The sequence below is a fragment of the Lepisma saccharinum genome, chromosome 1 (genome assembly GCF_977018435.1).
Source record: "Lepisma saccharinum chromosome 1, izLepSacc3.1, whole genome shotgun sequence".
Lineage (NCBI taxonomy): Eukaryota > Metazoa > Arthropoda > Insecta > Zygentoma > Lepismatidae > Lepisma > Lepisma saccharinum.
In genome coordinates, this window is record NC_139229.1 from 186558060 (window position 1) to 186578731 (window position 20672).

At 33.7% G+C, this 20672-nt stretch overlaps 1 protein-coding gene across 8 annotated transcripts in view; it reads right to left on the reverse strand.

Moving 5' to 3' along the window:
* The window catches only part of Mlp60A (Muscle LIM protein at 60A), a 50559-nt gene that overhangs the window by 5810 nt on the left and 24077 nt on the right, over positions 1 to 20672 (reverse strand). The window contains exons 4-9 of one of the 8 annotated variants that reach the window (XM_083144425.1): positions 10241 to 10352; positions 8887 to 8983; positions 7928 to 8050; positions 4007 to 4091; positions 1606 to 1729; positions 12 to 187 (exon numbers count right to left, since the gene is read on the reverse strand). In XM_083144425.1, the coding sequence (XP_083000551.1) occupies positions 12 to 187; positions 1606 to 1729; positions 4007 to 4091; positions 7928 to 8050; positions 8887 to 8983; positions 10241 to 10352 (717 nt within the window). Of the gene's footprint in view, positions 1 to 11; positions 188 to 1605; positions 1730 to 4006; positions 4092 to 4177; positions 4263 to 7729; positions 7830 to 7927; positions 8051 to 8886; positions 8984 to 10240; positions 10353 to 13732; positions 14613 to 20672 lie in introns of those variants that run through there. The other 7 variants (XM_083144418.1, XM_083144442.1, XM_083144434.1 and 4 more) reach the window with 7 other exon arrangements.

Below are 20672 nucleotides of genomic sequence, written 5' to 3' on the forward strand. Positions count from 1 at the left end.
ATGATACTCACGTTAGGCCATCAGTTTGCAAAAAGCCAGCACCAGATGCAAAGCCATAACCTCTTGGTCCAAACTTTTTTCCATAGCATGTCTTACAGTACACATCACGGTCAGGGCCATCACATGCTAGAATTGAATCCAGTTGTTTATGGCAGTCACGACACTTGAAACACTTTCGATGCCACATCTGAAAGAATTCAATGTTTGAGTTAGAAAGTGTTGAAAGCTCATTTTCAACTTAACACTAAGGCATACATTGTTGTTAGACTGTCACCACAATTGACTTGCAGAAAGAGATCTATTCCATTTATTTAATTCACATCCACACACATATATTATATTTTGCATAAAAGATTTATCAATTACCAATGCATTTCTGGATTTATGTGACTTAATTGTTACAAGTTTTCACATGGTATATGCTGGCACCAGTCATCCCCATCCTCATAGGAATTTTCAGTTAACTGTATTTTTTTATTACCTACTGTATTTACTTGAATATAATGTGCATTCCAATTTTCAAAACCTTGAAACCAAAAATACAGAAGGTTGTTGGGATATATGCAAACAACTTTGAAGGTGTACTGACCTCATGAAATGATATGCTTCCACTACCGATTGTGCTCTATTGGACCACCTAGATGGTGCAGTGGTAGCGTCGTCGCCTTGTAATCAAGGGGTCCCGGGTTCAATACCTGGTGGAGACACATAGTGGTTCAGATTCCACTTTAAACTGTAGGTCCAGTCCCGATTAGCCTTTCTATGCACAAAGTGGACTTAAAACATCAACTCAACTCAACTCTATTGGACCACCAGCATTGTGGACTATTGCCTTACATCAGAGTTTCCACTGTAGCAAACTTTGTTGGCATGTAAAGGGTGTTTTTTTTAAGAGTGATAGAACTTTCGATAGGGATAGCTGTCATTTGATTTGTTTTGATGACATGTTGTTTTGTCATTTCATATCAGTGAGCATTGGCAAATGATCATGGAAAGACTGACGCCGCAACAACGTTTACAAATTGTGGAAATATATTTCCAAAATCAATGTTCTGTTCGCGAAATGTGTAGAGCACTTCGGAAATATTGGTGCTGTCAGTGAATTGGCCTCCAAAATCATGTGACCTAACAGCACTGGATTATTTTCTTTGTGGATATGTAAAGTCTCTTGTTTATGCTGATAAACCAGCAACAATTGACGCTATTGAAGCCAATATTAACGACATACGTCCCCAATTACTTGAAAAAGTGGTTCAAAATTGGACTGATCGAATCTGGTTCATCACAGCTAGTAGTGGTGGACATATGCCGGAAATTATTTTCAAAAAGTAAATGTCAGAAAGTTATCTTTCAAATAAAAACACAATTGGCTTCAAACTTAATTTTTTATGTGCTTTATTTCAATTCAAAGTTCTATCACTCTAAGAAAAAATGCTATATTTGGAAAAGTGGAGAGGTTCATAGGGTTAGTAGTAAAAGATCTAGCAATCTTGTGATTTATCATGCAATTTCAATATGTTTGCATTAAACTTCACAGTGTATAATTACTTTGATAAAAGTTACAATTGACACTCAATTCTGAAGTTAAGAACTTGTGGTACTCACTCTAGCCTTTGCAAGCACTTGCTCTGCTGCGTACACTGCACCTCCGCATCTTGGACAACCTTGGCCTTCAGGGGCTTGGATGGCTGCTGTGTCAATCACGGTGGTTTTTGGTGCTGTGACATCACTGTGTGAATAATCAAAACAGTTATGACTTCAGCGCTTGAGTTAAATGACTTAGTTAAATTAGTTTCTTTTTTATTTCATCGTATTATAGGAGGGGAGGGGTCAAATTAATCTGTACACTATCAGTATTGTCCAACATAGTCATAACTTTACTGATCTAATATTCCTATAGCTTCAACCATTTTGTTGTTATTGTTATGAATACAAATGTGTATTTTATGTAACTTCATTTTCAAAGTAAATGTCAAGGCAAAACTTATAATAGTCACCTGGTTATGTATGTACATTAACTAAGGAGTGAATAAACCATTCAGGTTCGCCATAAAACATTTGCAATTTAAATCGGTACTGGTAAATTTTATCTCACTACTTTATCAGTTTCAGCAAAAAATTAATATCGGCCGATCACCACTTCAAGTTGATACTGTGGCATGAAAGGGTCCCAAGAAATATCACATAGTTTACCATCGAAGCCATTTCTGCCACAATATAGTTTTTTACAGGATAAATAACATCAAGAAAGATAAGCTAATTAATCTGACAAGAATGGCTGAGAGTTTTTAACATGGATTCAGCTTTGAGACTTATCCAGCATCCAATTAATGTGATTCTGAAGGAAAGAAGGGGAGAGTGCCAAGAGACTAGTGCTTAAAGTAGCACTATCATCACCTACAGTCAAGCTCTATAATTTGTGAATCCTTAACTAAATAATATAATAATATAAAAGCCGAGATGGAGTTGTTCGAGCCACAGAAATCCTTACCTACCCCACAGAATTTCTAATATTTTATCTTATTACCAGTAATCCATACATAATTTTCTTTATTGTATTTCCACTCAATAATTTGCTTTCTCCTAGATTTTACACTTTTTATCTTTCTTATAAAACTTTACTATATCTGTAACTCGGTAAGAAAGCATTTCCAGTCCTATTTTGTTTAACAGCATTTTTCAGTGTCTTCATTTGCAAAATCTGCCTCCAATATACCATAATTTGCTTTGCACTATATTATCTGAATTATCTAATATCATGAACACTTTTACAAATTATTTAATCCTTTATTACTAAACCAAATAATATTGCACTTAGCAATTACATATATACAGACATAAATTCAATTTAAACATTTATTATTCATTCACTTTTGAAAATAATCATTGTTGCTTCAAAGTATGTGAAAGCACAAATTCACTGGTTGTAAGGGTAACACAGAGAAACACAGCAGTCTACAACAATGACAAAATAGATCTTTTACAATCATTGTCATTCCCAATGACAAGACACATGTGAGGAAAACTTCCAAATACTCATGCTTGATAAAAAAAGGAAATATCTGATTGGGAGAGGCTACTACAATTTGAAAATTCAATGTGAAAATCATGCAGAATATTTTTCTTTGTAGGACTGTGTTGTTCAGAAAAATATGATCTGTGACTTGGTTGTTTCCTTTGTCTTGTCTTCTAGAATTTTGTGCTAGAATAATTAACTGGTTCATAAATTACACCTTAGTACCTTAGCTATATGTTTTATTAATTTCGTTTGAAATATATATTCCACAAATTTAATTCCAGGAGGAAAAATAATGTCCTTAAATACACTTTGTTTACAATGTGTTCTATTATTTATTGACACATGTCAGTGACTAGAAAGAAATATATATTGGGAAATTGTGATGCAGCATTAAATGACTTATAGTTCATTCAGTAGATCGTTAGTACAGAATGTTTGTAATAATTGCAGTATCCAATTTGTTCCATGTTCCAAGGTGTAAAAATTACATATTAAAGGTCATCATCGGTGCTCTGGATGCTTGCTAGTACCTTAACCCTCCCATTCCCTCCAATCTTTGGGTGATTTTTTGTTATAGTTCAACATTTTATATCATGATTAGGGCAATATGACTACAGATGTAATATGTGCAATGCCTGCCCTGCATTCCTCACAATTTGTTGCTGTGTATGTGTAGACAGTGCAGCACCTAAAGGAATTTGAAAAGTATTCTACCTCACTAATCCACAGAAAAGATAGAGGAATTCAGGTTGAGAACATTTCTTAATCTATTTACACTTTTTCATGCTATGATGGTTCAATCTCGTCAAGATTACATGAAAAAAGTAACACTGTGGACAATTTTCAAACACTACTGGTTCTACAGGGTTGATCATCTGTTGCAGGAGGGAGTGAACAGCACAGCAGATGAAGGAAGTTTCATGCTCCACACCGAACATTTGAATCCTATATATGTGTGATGCTACACATGTGCAAAAAAGTACATACTTTTGTGGCACGTAGTCTGATGTTAAGCCACCTGACCCACCTCCAAAGCCATACCCCTTGGGCCCAAATTTTTTCGCGTAGCACGCTGAGGACAGAGAAGAGAAATTTTTAAGCACAGGGTATTAATAATTACAAGTAAATGATCCATATTTGCTGGAATTAAAAACTTACCCATTGGCAATAGAATCGCACTGGAGAGCCCCAGCACCTTGTCCATAACCGTATCCCTTAGGACCGAACTTCTTCCCATAACAGACTATGAGAACAAGATGAGATTACCAGTGTATCTGAATAAAGTGAATCACAAAAGCATATAACCCAGAACACACAAGTTTCCTTTGAATTGGAAAATATTTGGGTTTGTATGAATGAAGTAACTAGCATTTTTTATGTCTCCTGTCTACATTAAATCTGAAAGGGGTTGCAAACACTGATATTTGGTAATTTATCAATCTAGCTGAGGAATTCCAAATTTTGTATTATTTACACACTCATGGCTTAGAAGTTAGCATTATGTATGCCCTGAAAACAGGATTTGTTTTATAAGTTTTCAGTGCAACCATGAAAGCAAATAAATATCATCATTACTGTACACATTCAACAACATTACTGTCTTACTTATGCTGTCTTTTGACATAATGTTTATAATTCATGCAAACAGTTTTGTGGTGTTTGCATGAGGTTTGAACAAATTATGTCTGTCTGAATGATGTACCTAATGAACCAACAGTTTAAAATTATATTGCTTGTCGTACACTTTTTAAAAAAAGCTGTCTGCCTAAATTGTATATTTGACATAATGCCTGTCATGTTTCCAATATAATGATGAAATGAGAAGTCTTTCCTACCAAAGGTAAGTTAAAATAATTGCAATAAAATTATGCTTAACATAAAAAGTTAGCATTATTTCTCTTGTAGTTTACGGTTATTACAAGCATAAGAACACAGTTTTTCGTTGTGACGTTTCAGGAGAACACACGCTCCCTTCATCAGACATTTATTTTTAGTTTGACTAAAGATACAGTTATAACAATGGTTAACAATTTTTTATACAAAAAGAATCCCTTATACAACGGATGTTGTCAATGTTACATTGTTGTAATATAACAACTTAACTGTGAAAACAAGCAGTCTGTTTTATTTTTATTTCAGCTAAAACAAATTTTGATCACATTATAAATTTGTTTATCTGAAATAAAAATAAAACAGACTGCTTGTTTTCACAGTTAAGTTGTTATATTACAACAATGTAACATTGACAACATCCGTTGTATAAGGGATTCTTTTTGTATAAAAATTGTTAACCATTGTTATAACTGTATCTTTAGTCAAACTAAAAATAAATGTCTGATGAAGGGAGCGTGTGTTCTCCTGAAACGTCACAACGAAAAACTGTGTTCTTATGCTTGTAATAACCGTAAACTATAAGAGAAATAATTCTACAATGCAAGCAATGCATACATACAAGAAAAACAATAAAGGGTTAGTAAATAAAGAAACCAACTGTATTGTAAAAGCTAAGATATATATATATATATTAGAAATATACTGCCATTAGGAATATAAAAGGAAATAAAATTACACATGAAGCTTTAATTAGTAATTCAAATATCACACTTAAGTATATCCAATGTGGTTGACTTGCACATATAATAGAAAATAAGTCAATTGCAAACAGGAACAGCAGATGTTTAGAAATAAATGAATTCCCTAATATCCACAAGATATGCTGACAGTAAAAAGACAGACGGAGTAGTAAAATTAACAGTAGTAGTATTTTTTGTGCCAGACGCAGGATGGTATTTGAAGGGGGATGAAAGAGAACTCTCCCTCCCATCTGGTTGTTGAGTTTTGGTACTTGTGGGGGACTATATAAAATACTTCAATGCTCAAAGAGAAATTACTGGAACCCCCCCTACTGGAACATTTCAAATACCACACTGGTTAGGGGCTAGTTTTACTCTGAGTCAATGAGTGCAATGCATGGTTCATTGCTGACATAACACTTTGTGTTATCATCACAAAGTTCTAAATAGAAGAACGCGAGGGAGAACATTATGTTTCTTCCTGTCTTCTTTAAAATATAAAAGCAGTAAGATTTTGCATCATTGAAAAAGAATGTGTTTGATTTACCTGTCAACATTGCTTTTTTTTTTCATTTGTGTAACTGGCTGTAAATAGAGATTGGCATGTTTGTATCTGTGTGCTCAAACCATAACAAAACTATGTTTATCAGTGAAGGCCCAAATTTTCAGTTTTGACCCAGCATCTCGAGGATAACTAGAACTCTGATTGCAAAGCATCTGTCAGGATTTCCATCTGATTGAAAATCATCTGCCAGGATTTCCATCGGATTGAATAGCATCTGTCAGGATTTCCATCCAATTGAAAAGCATCTGTCAGGAATTCCATCTGATTGAAAAAGCATCTGGCAGGATTTCCATTCCACAGAGGAGATTTGACAATGTCACATGTGTTTGTAAGTGCAGGATTAAGACCTGAAGAGCAACCATGCAAAGTATAAAACAGAATTGAAACCACAGTCAAGGCTGTTCCATTGCCCTCTTCTTTGTTTTTATGGATTTATATGTGCATCTGTATGTGTTCTGTCATGCTACTGAGATTCCACATGCAGAAACAAATTCAAGTGCATAATAGAACACAGAAAACATGTAATGATTCAAACCAAATTTTCACCACACAGCAAATATTCATGCAAGTTTAAAGAAAACAAAAGGTAAGGCAACACACTTAACCCCCACAATTTGTACATAGACTTGTTTCACTGTGTCAATTTTACTATGTGTTTTCCATGTTTTGATTTGCATTTTTTCAGACAATATTATATATAGTACATATATATGAAAAGGATGAAAATCAAGTAATATGTAATGTTAGTATAAAATAGACTGAAAAAGCTTGCACCACTTAAAGTTTGAAATATAGAGTCCTCCATTGATTATTTTTACATCATCTTTGTGCAGTTTATGAATATGAATTTTGGAAAGAACTAAGTGCTTTCTTCTCCATACATAGAAATGTAGGAAGTTTTCCTTCATTCTATATGATTGAATTACAAAGAATAAATTAGAAGATTGTGTTCACAGAAAATTCTTCTGTATACAGTAGGCCTTCTGTTCTCATACAATGTACGTTGCTGCTCTTCAGCTTTCTAAGAAAAGTTGTAGCTTCACATTTAACATTGTTTGTATTATCAATACCAACTGTTTTTCATAACACGAGTGTAGTGTATTTCTTTCTGCATCTTGAAATGTGTGCCAGCAACGTTGCTTCCATTTTTAATGTGATGATTTTAATTATCAGTGACCTTAACAAGATATTCTGAGCCTGTGCCTGTATATGAAAATGTAGTCTTGTGTTGTATACAATCATTTTTCACAAAAGCAAAACGTATTTTGTAAACACACCATGAGGCTGATATCTTGAAAGCTATTTTGAATGTACACAGTATATAGCACCGATGATGTTAGCATTAGGATCTACAGTTATACGAGTAGGTTTTATTTTATCCTAAAAGCGGCATTTTATTTCACTTTTATCATAAGAAGGGGTGATGCTGATTATTATGTTATCCAGTACAAGTAAACGCTGTTAATTCTTTTGAAAAGCCATTTATGTCAATGTTTACATGGAATTAGTGCATTGTATGCATTATTTTCTTTCGTTCAGCCTCCCTGCATTATGTGTTTTTAACTTTCATACCTTTGCAGTAGATTTCCTTCTTATCAGATCCTTCACATGTGTTCATTGAATCCAGCCGTTTCGCACATTCGTTACACTTGTAGCACTCCCTGTGCCATGCCTTAAAATAGTCAAAGGGGGGAAGAGGTTAGTCCAAGACTCAAAAACAAAACAAAAGACGGGAAGAAAAAGGGTGATGTGACACAATAGAGGGGTCACCTCTCTGTAGACCCCGGTTTTTGGCCCAGCTCTGTTCCCTCACCCAGCTTCTGTCCCGACCGGAGGGTAGTCCACGTTCCCGGAAAGCCTGAAGGATTACCGGGAGCCATAGAAAGGAATCCCCTGGTACAGCACATAAAAACAAAACAACGAGTTCAGTGCATTGTATTTTCTATAGTCAACATGCATTTAAAAGAGAAAGAAAGACACCCTGTCCTTCCAGTACCATGGAGTCTCTAGTGACATCAATGTGAAATGAAGTAAACATATTTCTGAATAGAGATGAGGGGGAAAGTCTACAATGTTTGTACATTTTATCTGTTACATCTACATTTGTGTAGTTTCAGAGGATTGATTGAAGAATGATCTAAGTGTAAATAGGTGAGAAATTGAACTTTCATAATTTAATACTCACTAAGAATAAAATTTTACAGCTAAAATAACAATAAACAATATTAATCAATTATATTGCAATCAGTAACATAGAGGTACTTTTGAGGTTGTTATTGTGTGTAGTAAAAAGTGGAAGAACTTCTATATCATGTGAATGTATGTGTGTGTGTGTGTGTGATGGTAAAAAAGTAAGAACTTAAAATTTTGCCACTGTTATATGTAACACAAAAATCACAGTTCACATACACGAAGACATTAGCAGATGAAAATTTTCAGAAATATAATAACCTTATTTCATAATGAGTATCACTAGTGATCACATTGGCAAGGAAAGAAAAAATATGGTATTATAAGGGTTAAAATAAGTAATTTGCAAAGTAATTTTAAGTCAAACAAATCAATAAGTAATGAAGTTTTTGATGCTGTTAAAGAAGTTTGAAATTTTCAAAAAAATAGAAAAAAATTGAAATAAAAAGGTAAGAAATAGCAAAGAGAGAGAGAGAAGTAACGAGCTATTGTATCACATCAACATGGGACAATCATATAACACATTTATTTTTCCATACCTTTACAATATATTTCTCTATCTGGTCCATCACAGTGAGTTGTGGAGTCCAAGGTCCGGCTACACTGGTTACACCGGAAGCAGCCCTTGTGCCAGCCCTATGAGGAACAAGGAGTGAATTCCACACAATGCAACCAAGGACTCCTTCATGGACTGGACATGGTTACACAGGTAAGAATATTCAATATTTATTTGTATTTTGTCTTCACACATTTTCTTTTATTATGTGCCCTTATGAACAATTGATATTTATTTATTAGGTTAACATGCTAAAGTTCCTTCTTTCCATCACACTGTACATTGAGTAAAGTTATTATAATATGTGACATGCATTTAAGTCAGTTTCAAAGTTTGTCATATGTGGATAGAATTCAGTGTAGGAATCTATCAGCATACCACTTTGAATTCGTTACTACGTAATATATGATGAATAGTGAATATTTATCGGGATATTTTCTTTTGCTGTTTACTGGTGATTGCATCCATTTGTTTACATAACAAGCTGTGTGCATACACTTTGTATGTAATCCATGTCAAAACTACACAACTTTTTTGTTGGCTTTATATATTACATTGTTAGGCCTTATTTACAAAAATTACAATTGTTCATTCAAAGAAAAGGTGAAATCATTATTCCTGAATACTAGGGATGGGGCAAATTAATTGGTTATCTATCTGTATTGGCCAATATAGGCATATCATTGTATCGGTAAAATTACCGATCCGATATATCCATAAATATCTTATAATTTAGTGCAAAATTCTGCCATTTTGTTATAATTTTTATGGATATTCTCCATGCCCTACGTTTTAAAAAAGTAAATTGATTGATTGATTTGCTTTATTTTACTTCGCTTCTTGTGCCACTTTTGGCTAATTTGCAAAGATAGGGATGGGTGATGATATGATGAAATTGATGAATGGACACTCACAAACATCCATGCCCAGGCCAGGATTCGAACCCAAGACCCCTGGCATCGTAGCACAATTTGCTAACCATTCCACTACGGGGGCCAGCTAAAAAAGTAAATGTCTTAAAAAAGCAACTTCTTTTGCACTACAGTCACCTCGAAACATGCTTTTATTAAGGTCAGTGATCCATTCAGGTTTTTCAAGGGCCATTTGGAATTTTATATCAGAGTAGAATATTGGTTATTGGTATTGGTAAATTTTATATCGGAACTTTATCGGTATCAGCCAAAATATCATACTGGGCCATCCCTACTGAATACTTTATTTTTACTAACGTTTGAGAAAAAGAGACTGTGAAAATAGTTTTGACAATTACCAATGTTCTTCTGCATTAGGGAAATTCGCAATAACTGCTGCTTGCTGTAGGTGGAATGAGAACTTACCCTGCCTCTGGCCAGCATCTGCTCTGCAGCATATACATAGCCCCCGCATCGTGGGCAGCCCTCACCTTCTGGTGCTTTCGCAATTGCTCTTGGCTCCATTGCAGAATTTGGACTGAAAAAAAATTGGTATAATTGATAATTTCTATTTTACACATCAGATCAGTATGTTGTAAATAGTATTAATTCCACTCTTAAAAGCAACCAAGAAGAAAAAATGCTGCAACCACTCATGTTAATACAATTCTTTTTAAAAGCTACAAATAGCTTAAAATTTAAAAGATGACTTTTTTCATGATTGGGAAAAGAGAGACGCGGTAGTATATAAATACGGAGAAACTAGTACTCACTTTTATCCGCGAAGCTGTTTTTTCTTCTTTTTCGATTAATTTCAGTGGCCACTGCCACCATCCTCGTTGGAACTTGCTGCGCTGTTGCTTGGCGTGCGTCTTTTGTTCGTAGTTCTCTGGCTGCCGTTAGGTGCGCTGTGCGTCTTGGTACGTCGTCTGCTATTTCCGGGCGATAACTGCTGCAGTAGTGGAATCCAAGTATGGTGCGCTTGCCCGCTATCGATGTTTAGTTCGTGCGGGAAGTGCATTATGGCGTGCGTTTCCTTGATTTTGGTGTCTATGAGCGTGTGGGCAGTGTGTTTGACTCGAACCTTTTGAATTTTATGGCTATTGTATTTGATATGTCTAGCAAGACCAGTAGTGGGTTGGGCTTTTTTCGCATCTGCTAGGTGCTGTTGGATTCTTTCATTGACAGATCTGATGGACCTGCCGATGTAATGATGCTGAGTGTGAGTGCAAGGCTCATTACATCGGCAGGTCCATCAGATCTGTCAATGAAAGAATCCAACAGCACCTAGCAGATGCGAAAAAAGCCCAACCCACTACTGGTCTTGCTAGACATATCAAATACAATAGCCATAAAATTCAAAAGGTTCGAGTCAAACACACTGCCCACACGCTCATAGACACCAAAATCAAGGAAACGCACGCCATAATGCACTTCCCGCACGAACTAAACATCGATAGCGGGCAAGCGCACCATACTTGGATTCCACTACTGCAGCAGTTATCGCCCGGAAATAGCAGACGACGTACCAAGACGCACAGCGCACCTAACGGCAGCCAGAGAACTACGAACAAAAGACGCACGCCAAGCAACAGCGCAGCAAGTTCCAACGAGGATGGTGGCAGTGGCCACTGAAATTAATCGAAAAAGAAGAAAAAACAGCTTCGCGGATAAAAGTGAGTACTAGTTTCTCCGTATTTATGACTTTTTTAGTAAGATGTTTTCAATGGCCAGCTCTTACTGCAATACAAAGTAATATTTATTTTGGAATTATATATTTAAATAAATGTTACATGAGTCATTAATAATACAATGGCTTTGAAAAGTATATAAAGGAATTAGTTATTTAAGTGCTCCAATTTTTTTCCTATAATTAACATTATATTCAATTTTTAGCTATTATTTTTGTCAGGATGAATCAAATGTAATTTATAGCTGTGCCAGAGTTTTATCATAAACATTCCAAAAATCAAACAATTATTATATATTTTTCACAGCCACTGCTATTAGGTGTTAATACTTGGCTTGAAATATTAGAAAAGCTAAGTATTATTTGCTGGATCAGCAGAGCTTGTAGTAATCAGCCAACGAATGAAGTCTGGGTTAACAGCACTCTACATTAGTTTACCTAAATAGAAAGAAAAATGCTGAAATTAAGATAAAAATAAATAATAACTTCATTATGCTCAATGTTATAAACTAGTAACATAATCAGAAGCTGTAGCCAATCCATCTGAAAGAAAACAATTGCAATTTAAGTTCCAAAGTAATGGGAGAAGGTAAAGTTGCTTCAATGTCAATCTATAAAATGGAGTGAACCATTTTTTTCCCTAGATACAACGTAAGGTGTGAACAAATATACTTGGACTTAAACTAACAAATGCTAGCCTCCTCCTCATCCTGTCAGATGTATTTTTGTGTGTAAATTGAGGGCACTTTCCTTATCCCATCACTTTTCTTATGGGGAGTGCATGCGCACAAGCTTTAGGTTACTAAATACATTGTTAATAGGTAAATCCATAGTGTAAATAAATTTATGGCTGAAGCAGACAAATGTTAGCTAACTGGACTGCCTGTCATGCAGAGCAAGAGGAAAAAAGTCTCACCATGTGTCTCTGTATCCATGTCATTGCCTCTTGACTTTATGCGTTCCTCTCAGGTTTTCTTATTGTAGGGAGGTAGGTGTATTATATCTACTCTATATCCTATTCAAGTGGCTATTTAGCTGGAGGTTATTTTATTTGTGTGTGTTATTGCTATGTCAAACACAAACCCAACATGTGATAGTAACAATATATTTTTTTCCTCTCGTTACTAATGAAAGTAAACATTTTATATGACATATTTGTACCTCGGTGTGTAAATTCATCAAGATTATAAAGAATACATCAATCTTTTGTATATATTTTGGGAGGCTTTCAACAACTTGTTCTTTATAGTCTTTCCATACATATTTTCTGTCACTTACTGTTAAATATATTTGCAAAATTAGAAATATTGTGAATGTGATCAGTCCTATTTCAAGAGAGAGAGAGAGAGAGAGAGACAGAAGGTACCTTGAAAATGACTGATGAAGATATTTTTTTTCAGGATATTGACCACTTGATTTCTAGTCATCTTTCAACGTTTTCAAGAGCTAACATCAGCTCTGAAAATCTTGGAAAGGTATCCAGAATTCTCGATATCCTGATAAAATCTCTTCAAGACTGATTGTAAGTCAATGCAATACAAACAAAATCACTGCACAATGTAGTTTATTCCCTCATCCCTTCCCCAAATGCCTTAACAGTGGTGGTAACTACACTGAGAAGCAGTTTATGGTGTGTGGATTCTGACCTTACTAAATTTCTTATAAACATATGTCCTTTTTTAAAACAGCCTACTGGAATGTACTTTCCGAATACCCCACACAAAAGTGGAGATTTATATTTCTTTAAATGTATAACTGACACACCAACATTTTACATGCATCTTTATAAGACTCATCTTGATGTGTCATTGTTATAGAAATATCCTTAACATTTCACAAAGTTCAGCTTCGTATCGTAACATTAGGAATAAAACTTGAATTGGTCAACCATCATAAAATATATTACTTTATAATTTGACTCTTGTTTGTAACTTTTGCAATAGCAAAGCGGCAAAGTTGAACTTTTAACATTTCTGAAGAGCTGACTTCAACAGTGACCAACCAAAGTGAATCTGTTATTAATTTATAGGTGTTTTTACACAATATGTAGTTTTGACATAGCAATGACAAATCTTGTGGCTGCTTTTATCGTGTGTGTGTATTTCAATTTATGTTGAATCACATTGTTTCCTGCATGTTAATATGTTAAGTATAACTTACAACTAAAAAGCCACTGAACTTTGGAGTGTAGCAGAAGTTAGCTCAAACCTTTTGTTGTCCTTTAATCAAAATATTTATTCATTCCATGAAATTTACAGAATGATACAAATTATTATAGTATATATATATATGTATATAATTTTCTTTTCTTAAAGTTTGCAAAAATCAATATTGACATATAATTTAAACTCCTTCTACCAATTAACATTGGGTTGATTAAGGTTGTATCAGTTATAAAAATAATGTCTACCAAATGCATTTAAAAATGCAATGACAATAATGATTTCTAAATGCACAAATGACAAACCAGTGTCTTATAATGATTACATGACATCAAAGCTAAGGTGAGGTTACAAAGTAGGAAGATAATATTTGTACCATTTTCCCAAATTAGGTCAACATGTTAGTATGAATAAATGTACAATCAAGCATTCCAGCACCAAACACTCTATCTTCTGCCTAATTGTTTATACTTTGTACTTTTAATTGGTAAAAGTACTTGGCAGATTTTATAAAGTTGGGAATGTATGAAAAGCTTTTACATACACAAGATATTACACTGATGGTTTCCATTGTGGAATGCCTGCTTATACATAATCCATTCGAAAATACAGTACTGAGGATGAGCTTCGGGCACGAGATTTGGTCATAAACCTACCCAACTAGTGCACAGACATTAATGTGGATTTGTAGGATGGATCTAAGGTTTGGCAGACAAGGCTGATGTAAAATGGTAAAAAGTGAGAGGATAATATTGGAAGTGCCCTCTACATAATGACCAATTAAAAATAAATTACAATGTAGTAGAGGAGGAAGCAACTTTTTTTCTTTCTTTTTTGCGGCCCACACGAGAGACATCTGGTGACTATGCTGGTTTCAGGTCTGACAAATCAGGATCGGGCCGCTTCGTTGTTCATTTAGCCATAGTTGGGGTCCGTGGGCTTATTGCTGTTGTAAAAAGAGAGAGGCAGAAATACTGTCATGCAACATCTGCCAATTTTACATTTTAAGATTTTTTTATTTTACATGTGTATGTACTGTACATTTGAATGCAAATGTGTATGCATTGGATTATACTAATGAAACATTGCAGGGGGAGGGGTTGTGTCATGTAGCTGTGATTTTAATTAACTTGCTATGTGACTTGTAGGCAAGAGTAAAATTTTATGTTCTGGGGATGGAGGGAGGGTGAAGAGCAGGGAGAATTAAAAACAGAAACCCTGGAAATTACATTTTTATTCACTGTCTGTTGTCATAAAGAGAATCTTTTTTCTTATTTCAAATGGTGAAGTTCATGTCATCAGACGCCTTGAAGTTGAAAGAAGAAATCAGTATTGGAATTGAAAGAAGAAATTAAGACAATGTGTAACGTTCATTGTAATGATTTGTCCTTTCAACTTCTTGGTCTGATGATATGAACAAGACTTTTGTTAAATGTAACAACTTGTAATAAGAAAGAATCTGTTTAAAATATTGAATTGTGAATAAAATGTAAAATATAATATTTTAAAATCAAAGTTTATACAAATTATTTTTAAAACAGTGGAAAATCATGTGTAATACATTAGTAAAAAAAATATTTTGCAAAAACTATCAAAAATAAACCCTTTACTTATGATAGAAGAAAATTTTGATCCGAACTCTTACTTGGTGTACAATGGAAAAGACAATAATGTCTGTCAAGAGACTGCAAATTTAGGATTTACAGTGCAAAATACTTAGCTGTAATCATAATAACTTTTCCTTTTAGTTACCATCACAAGTGTTTTTTTTTTGTTTGTTTGGTTGTTGTTGTTTTTGTTTTTTTTACATAGGAGGCCATTATTAAACCAATTTAAAATTTACTGAGTAGATAATGGGTAAGTATAATGGTTTATATCGGGCATGAGAAATGTTACAGATAGATCAACTAGACTGCACTTCATCATACACTTAAGATCCTACATCAGTTGCGCGATTATAATAATGATAATAAAGAAGATCAATGCATAGCTATACATCACAAATTGACTTAAATTTTCTAGATATATTCAAAGATATGCAAATAGATTATGGATTTTTTCCCCCTAAAACATGTACCAAATGTGAGGTACTCTGATTGGTTGATTTGCTTTGTTTGACTTTGCCTTTTGTGCCAATTCTGGCTAATTTGCAAAGATGAGGATGAGTGATGATGATATGTTGAAATTGATGAATGGACACTCACAAACATCCATGCTAAAACCGGGTTTCGAACCCGGGACTGCTGGCATCGTAGTGTGATGTGCTAACCACTCTGCCACGGGGGTTGGCCTGAGGTACTCTGTACCATCTCAAGGAACATTGATACAGCTTGAAAAGTTATCTGTGCAACATTGATTGACCGGAAGAAGAAAGTCCTGAGTTTAAAGCCTAACCATAAAAAATATATATACTGTAATTACAGTCCTGGAATTTTCTACTTTACCTTAAGGTATAATTATATTGAGCACATTTTTCATCTAGAAGTTTTACTAATAAAATGCCTTAAAACTGTACAAATCCTATAAAATACAATTACAACATGCTCTTCTATGTATATATATGGTAGAATTATTGCTGACTAAATATATAAAATCTAAGGTGTAAGTACTCAAGGCCTGAAGTTATATGCAAACTGCAATGACGGTTAGAAACTGTGCTACTATGAAAGGCAAGATAATACAAGCAATAGTTATGCACAATAGGCCAAAGGGGAACCAATCCCTTTTCTCACTGAGCTACTTCAGCATAACAGTAAACAACACATGGTAATAATCTATGTGGAATTTCAGTGCTTCTTTTTTCAATCCTACTTAACAAAGTTTTGGAGTAAACTAAACTGAATTGTAATATGCACAAAAAATGACACATTAACAAAATTTCCAACTTCTACATCTACCACTATTTTTTATAGAATGTCTGATAAGCAATGCAAGCAAGCAGTTTTATGGAGCTGTGTTGATGACTCAAAAAATGTTTTATAAATTCATACGTATGTAATAGTTTATGTACGAATAATGTATAACACATAATGGAAAATGTCAGATCAGAATTTTAATTTTAATATTTGGCTTAAAGGTAAGTGTACTCAACAGATATGATCTGCAGAGTTTTTTAAAATAATTGTGTAACTACAAAATCAGCATATGTTTTGTTCTCCACCATGCCTGCAATTAATAATAACAAACCTACATTAAGATATTATCTTTGGGTTTCCTACACTGCTTTTAGTACTGAGAATAAATCCATGGAAAACCTAGCATTAGAGCCCTGTCTTTCACTCGCACAACATGCATTGAGAAGAATGGTGTGTATTTTTATCTCTCTTCCCTGTTTCCAGATGAGAAATTTAGATGTTCGGGGTGAACAGGGGACAAAATACTGTGCCAAGCGTTATTTTTCTCTCAGCATGAAATATTCCTCAACTAAAACCTCCCTGCCGAAAATTCAGTCTATTGTTGCCAGTAGATGAATAGGTGTTTTGAAACATTACTATGTTCATACTATTTTCTGTACTTTTCAGTAGATCAGTTTGTATTTTCAAACATTCTGATATTTTCAGTAGCCTAATTGTACAGTTACTGTTTTGCCAGTGAGTTCCTAATTCACTAGAACTAACATGGCAGAACTTAAATTATTTCCGGAGTTAGTATGTAAATGTATTAAACATTGACACCAGCATTAGATTCAGAACAACTTTTTCATTGCTAACCATTACAGTTGCATGTTAATTCTACAAGTAATACAATATGTTTCCTAGTTAACAATAATAGAGTTGAAAACTGTACATTTCATATACTGAAAACAGTAGAAATTTCCAACAGGGCTATTTAGTTTGATTTCAGATGTATGTTTTCCCATATCCTTTTACTATATGAAATCAGTGTCATATTCATGATTTCATTTTGGGAGAGGATTTGAGGGTCGGGGATAAGATTTTGTATAATGTGCGTTCTGCTCAAAATTATTGAGATTTTTGTTTCCACATGTAGAGTATATTCGGTTTACTTCTGCACATATTTATATTTTTCTTTCTTCTCAATACTGACTGAATCAACTGTAAGGAAAAAGATGTGAATAAATGTGCCAGAAATGTTACATAATATGCATGTAACATGGGAATTAGGGAAAATTTTTATAAGTGAAGTGTAAAGTGAACTAAAGCTTAATCAGTGTGTAGAGAAAACATTTTTTTTAACTATGAGGAAAAAGTTCCTGTAGCAGATGTCAAGAAATAGTTTGGAATAAACTTCAGATTAAATTTCAAATGTGTGTATATAATTAAAGAGAGAGGGTGAGAAAAAGTGTGTTTATATGTAGAGATTTAATTCTTTCGAATTTTTTATGACTGTTGTGGACTAAATGTAGAAGCACAATATAAAGATAAGAATATGAAGTAAAATATATATAAGTGAGCTATGTCCAACCTAAGTTACATTTAACACGTTAACTGCCATGTCAGTCATAATGACCGAAACTGGTGCATACCAATCACGCCATGTTGGTCATTTTGACTGAAAAATGTGGCTTGACTTGCTTGACTTTGTTGTTCCTAGAGTGCCATATGTCAGGAATATAACATTATAATTTTTTGTCTGTTTTATTTTTTACAGGAAAAAAAGCATTTTTTTTTTAATTTCGCGAAATAAGGTCCAATAATTCCTTGGCGCAGGAAGCAAAATTGGTGAAATCACCCTGGCAGTTAATGAGTTAAAGACCATATTTCATGGTTTAGATGCTTTGTACTTGTATACATTTACTTAATTTTTGTTAAAGTGAATATATGTTGAAGAATCATATATTTTTAATATTTGAATCTTATTCATTATCTTTTGATTCATTTCCAAGTAATCTTATACATACGATCTACACATTGAAATAACAACAAGAAGGAAATTGAAATGTACACTGCAATATGAACCAAAACAATTGTTTGGATCATTAATTTTTTTTAAATAGATAAGTCTTCAAAATTTAGGAAAATGTTTTGGAGCAATCCTCTAGAAAATGTAAATTATAATTACACAGTAAAGATCATGTAAACAATTGTTTACTAATATTTAAGCTTCTTTGATTTGATGAACATTTTTCATTAATAAATTTTTTTTGTTAATCTTACCCAAAGAAACCTTTCCATAATTTAGTGGACCAATTACGAATTATTATATAATGGTTAACTGTAATATATATGGGAAATTCATCTAGATGTAATATCTAGCCTGATGAGGCAATAAAACAATGCTAGAGAACAGTGCATACTTTTCACTCAAGGATTCTTTTAAATTATCTAGGACAAATTATAACTTATATACAGGGTGAGTCACCTAAAATTAGCACCAGAAATATTTCATGAACAACAATAAATATTGAAAAACTGATTTGACAGATATAAAGGTATGAGAGTGGCTCATAAAATTAGCGGACACAATACGTTCAACTACATAAGGAAGTACGATTTTCTACACAAACTTAGTTTTTTTAAATGGAAACCCCATTTTATTTTTAGCTCATTTGAAAGTACGGAAAAATCCATTAAGAATGGCGTTCATTGCATTGTAATACGTCACGTAGTTCTCAAGAAATTGTAACGTGAAGTTGACGCTTGAAACAAACATTCTCACAAGTTGAGTCGTGTGTCGTAACATACACATCCCCCTTTTGACGCCATTCGTGTATCGTAACAAACATGTTACTCTTCTGCAATCTCTGCGTTGTGCTAAGAAAAGTTGTTACGTTCGAACAACTGCAGGTTACAATAAAATGTGTAGTTTGTACAAAAGTAAGCTTTGACAAATTATCTAAATGGATTTGATACATCTTTCTGAGTTAACAATTATTTGTACATTAAAAGGTATACATTTTAAATATTCCACCATCAGTTACATACATAAAGATTAGTACATTAACATCTTTCTAATTTTTAATTGGTATCCATTCATTTACGTGATAATTTTTAGTACACCGGAACAATCAACTCTTCTCGTTTGGTCATGACAAATCTTTAAGTTTTCAACTTTTAAACTTTGCATCTTATACTCGTACATTTTTCTCTCCTTCTTTCTAATTGATTTATCAATTTTATCAAATAAAGCAAGGGCGTAACAAAGTACACGGATTAACCATACGTTTTTTTCAACCTCTGAAAAGGCCGAGATGATACTTATCTATGGCGAGTGTAGGAAAAATGCAGCACAAGCGTGCGGGCTATATGCACGACGGTATTTGCACTTGGCTCTGCCGACAGGCATAGTGAGGATGCACCTTCACGCTCAACTGCACATTACAATTATTTGAGAACTACTTTACATATTACAATGCAACAAATGCCATTCCTAATGAATTTTTCCGTACTTTCAAATGAACTAATAAAAAAATGGTGTTTCCATTTTTAAAAAAACTAAGTTTGTGTTAAAAATCATACTTCCTTACGTAGTTGAACATATTATGTCCGCTAATTTTATGAGCCCTTCTCATACTTCTATATCTGCAAAAGCAGTTTTTCAATATTTATTGTTGTTCACGAAATATTTCCGGTGGTAATTTTAGGTGACTCACCCTGTATATTTAAAGTGAATATTATTGCTTCTGTGTATATACGAAGAAACACTTAACATCAAACTTCCCAGAATCTTTTGTACTATGAATGATACTAATGTCAAAATTTGCCAACTTTTTGGTTAAGTTTCCAAACTGAAACCTTTACCATTGTCATTACAAAATAATCTGTAATCTGGTAAATTAATTATGATCACCTAATGTTTTTGTACTTCAGTTGTTTATATATAACTTCATTAAGGAATCATAACATAGGTTAGATAACAACATACAAATTATTAAAGGTTACAAGGATAATGAGGACTAGGAATATTATAACAAGTCACACTGAATAGGAAGATGAAGATAAGGAAAGCCCTCAACTATTTCTTAACAAGTGACTACATATTGCTTACCTTTATGTATCATAACAAGATGAATTAACCAATCCATTTGCCTTTAAAATGATCAAGA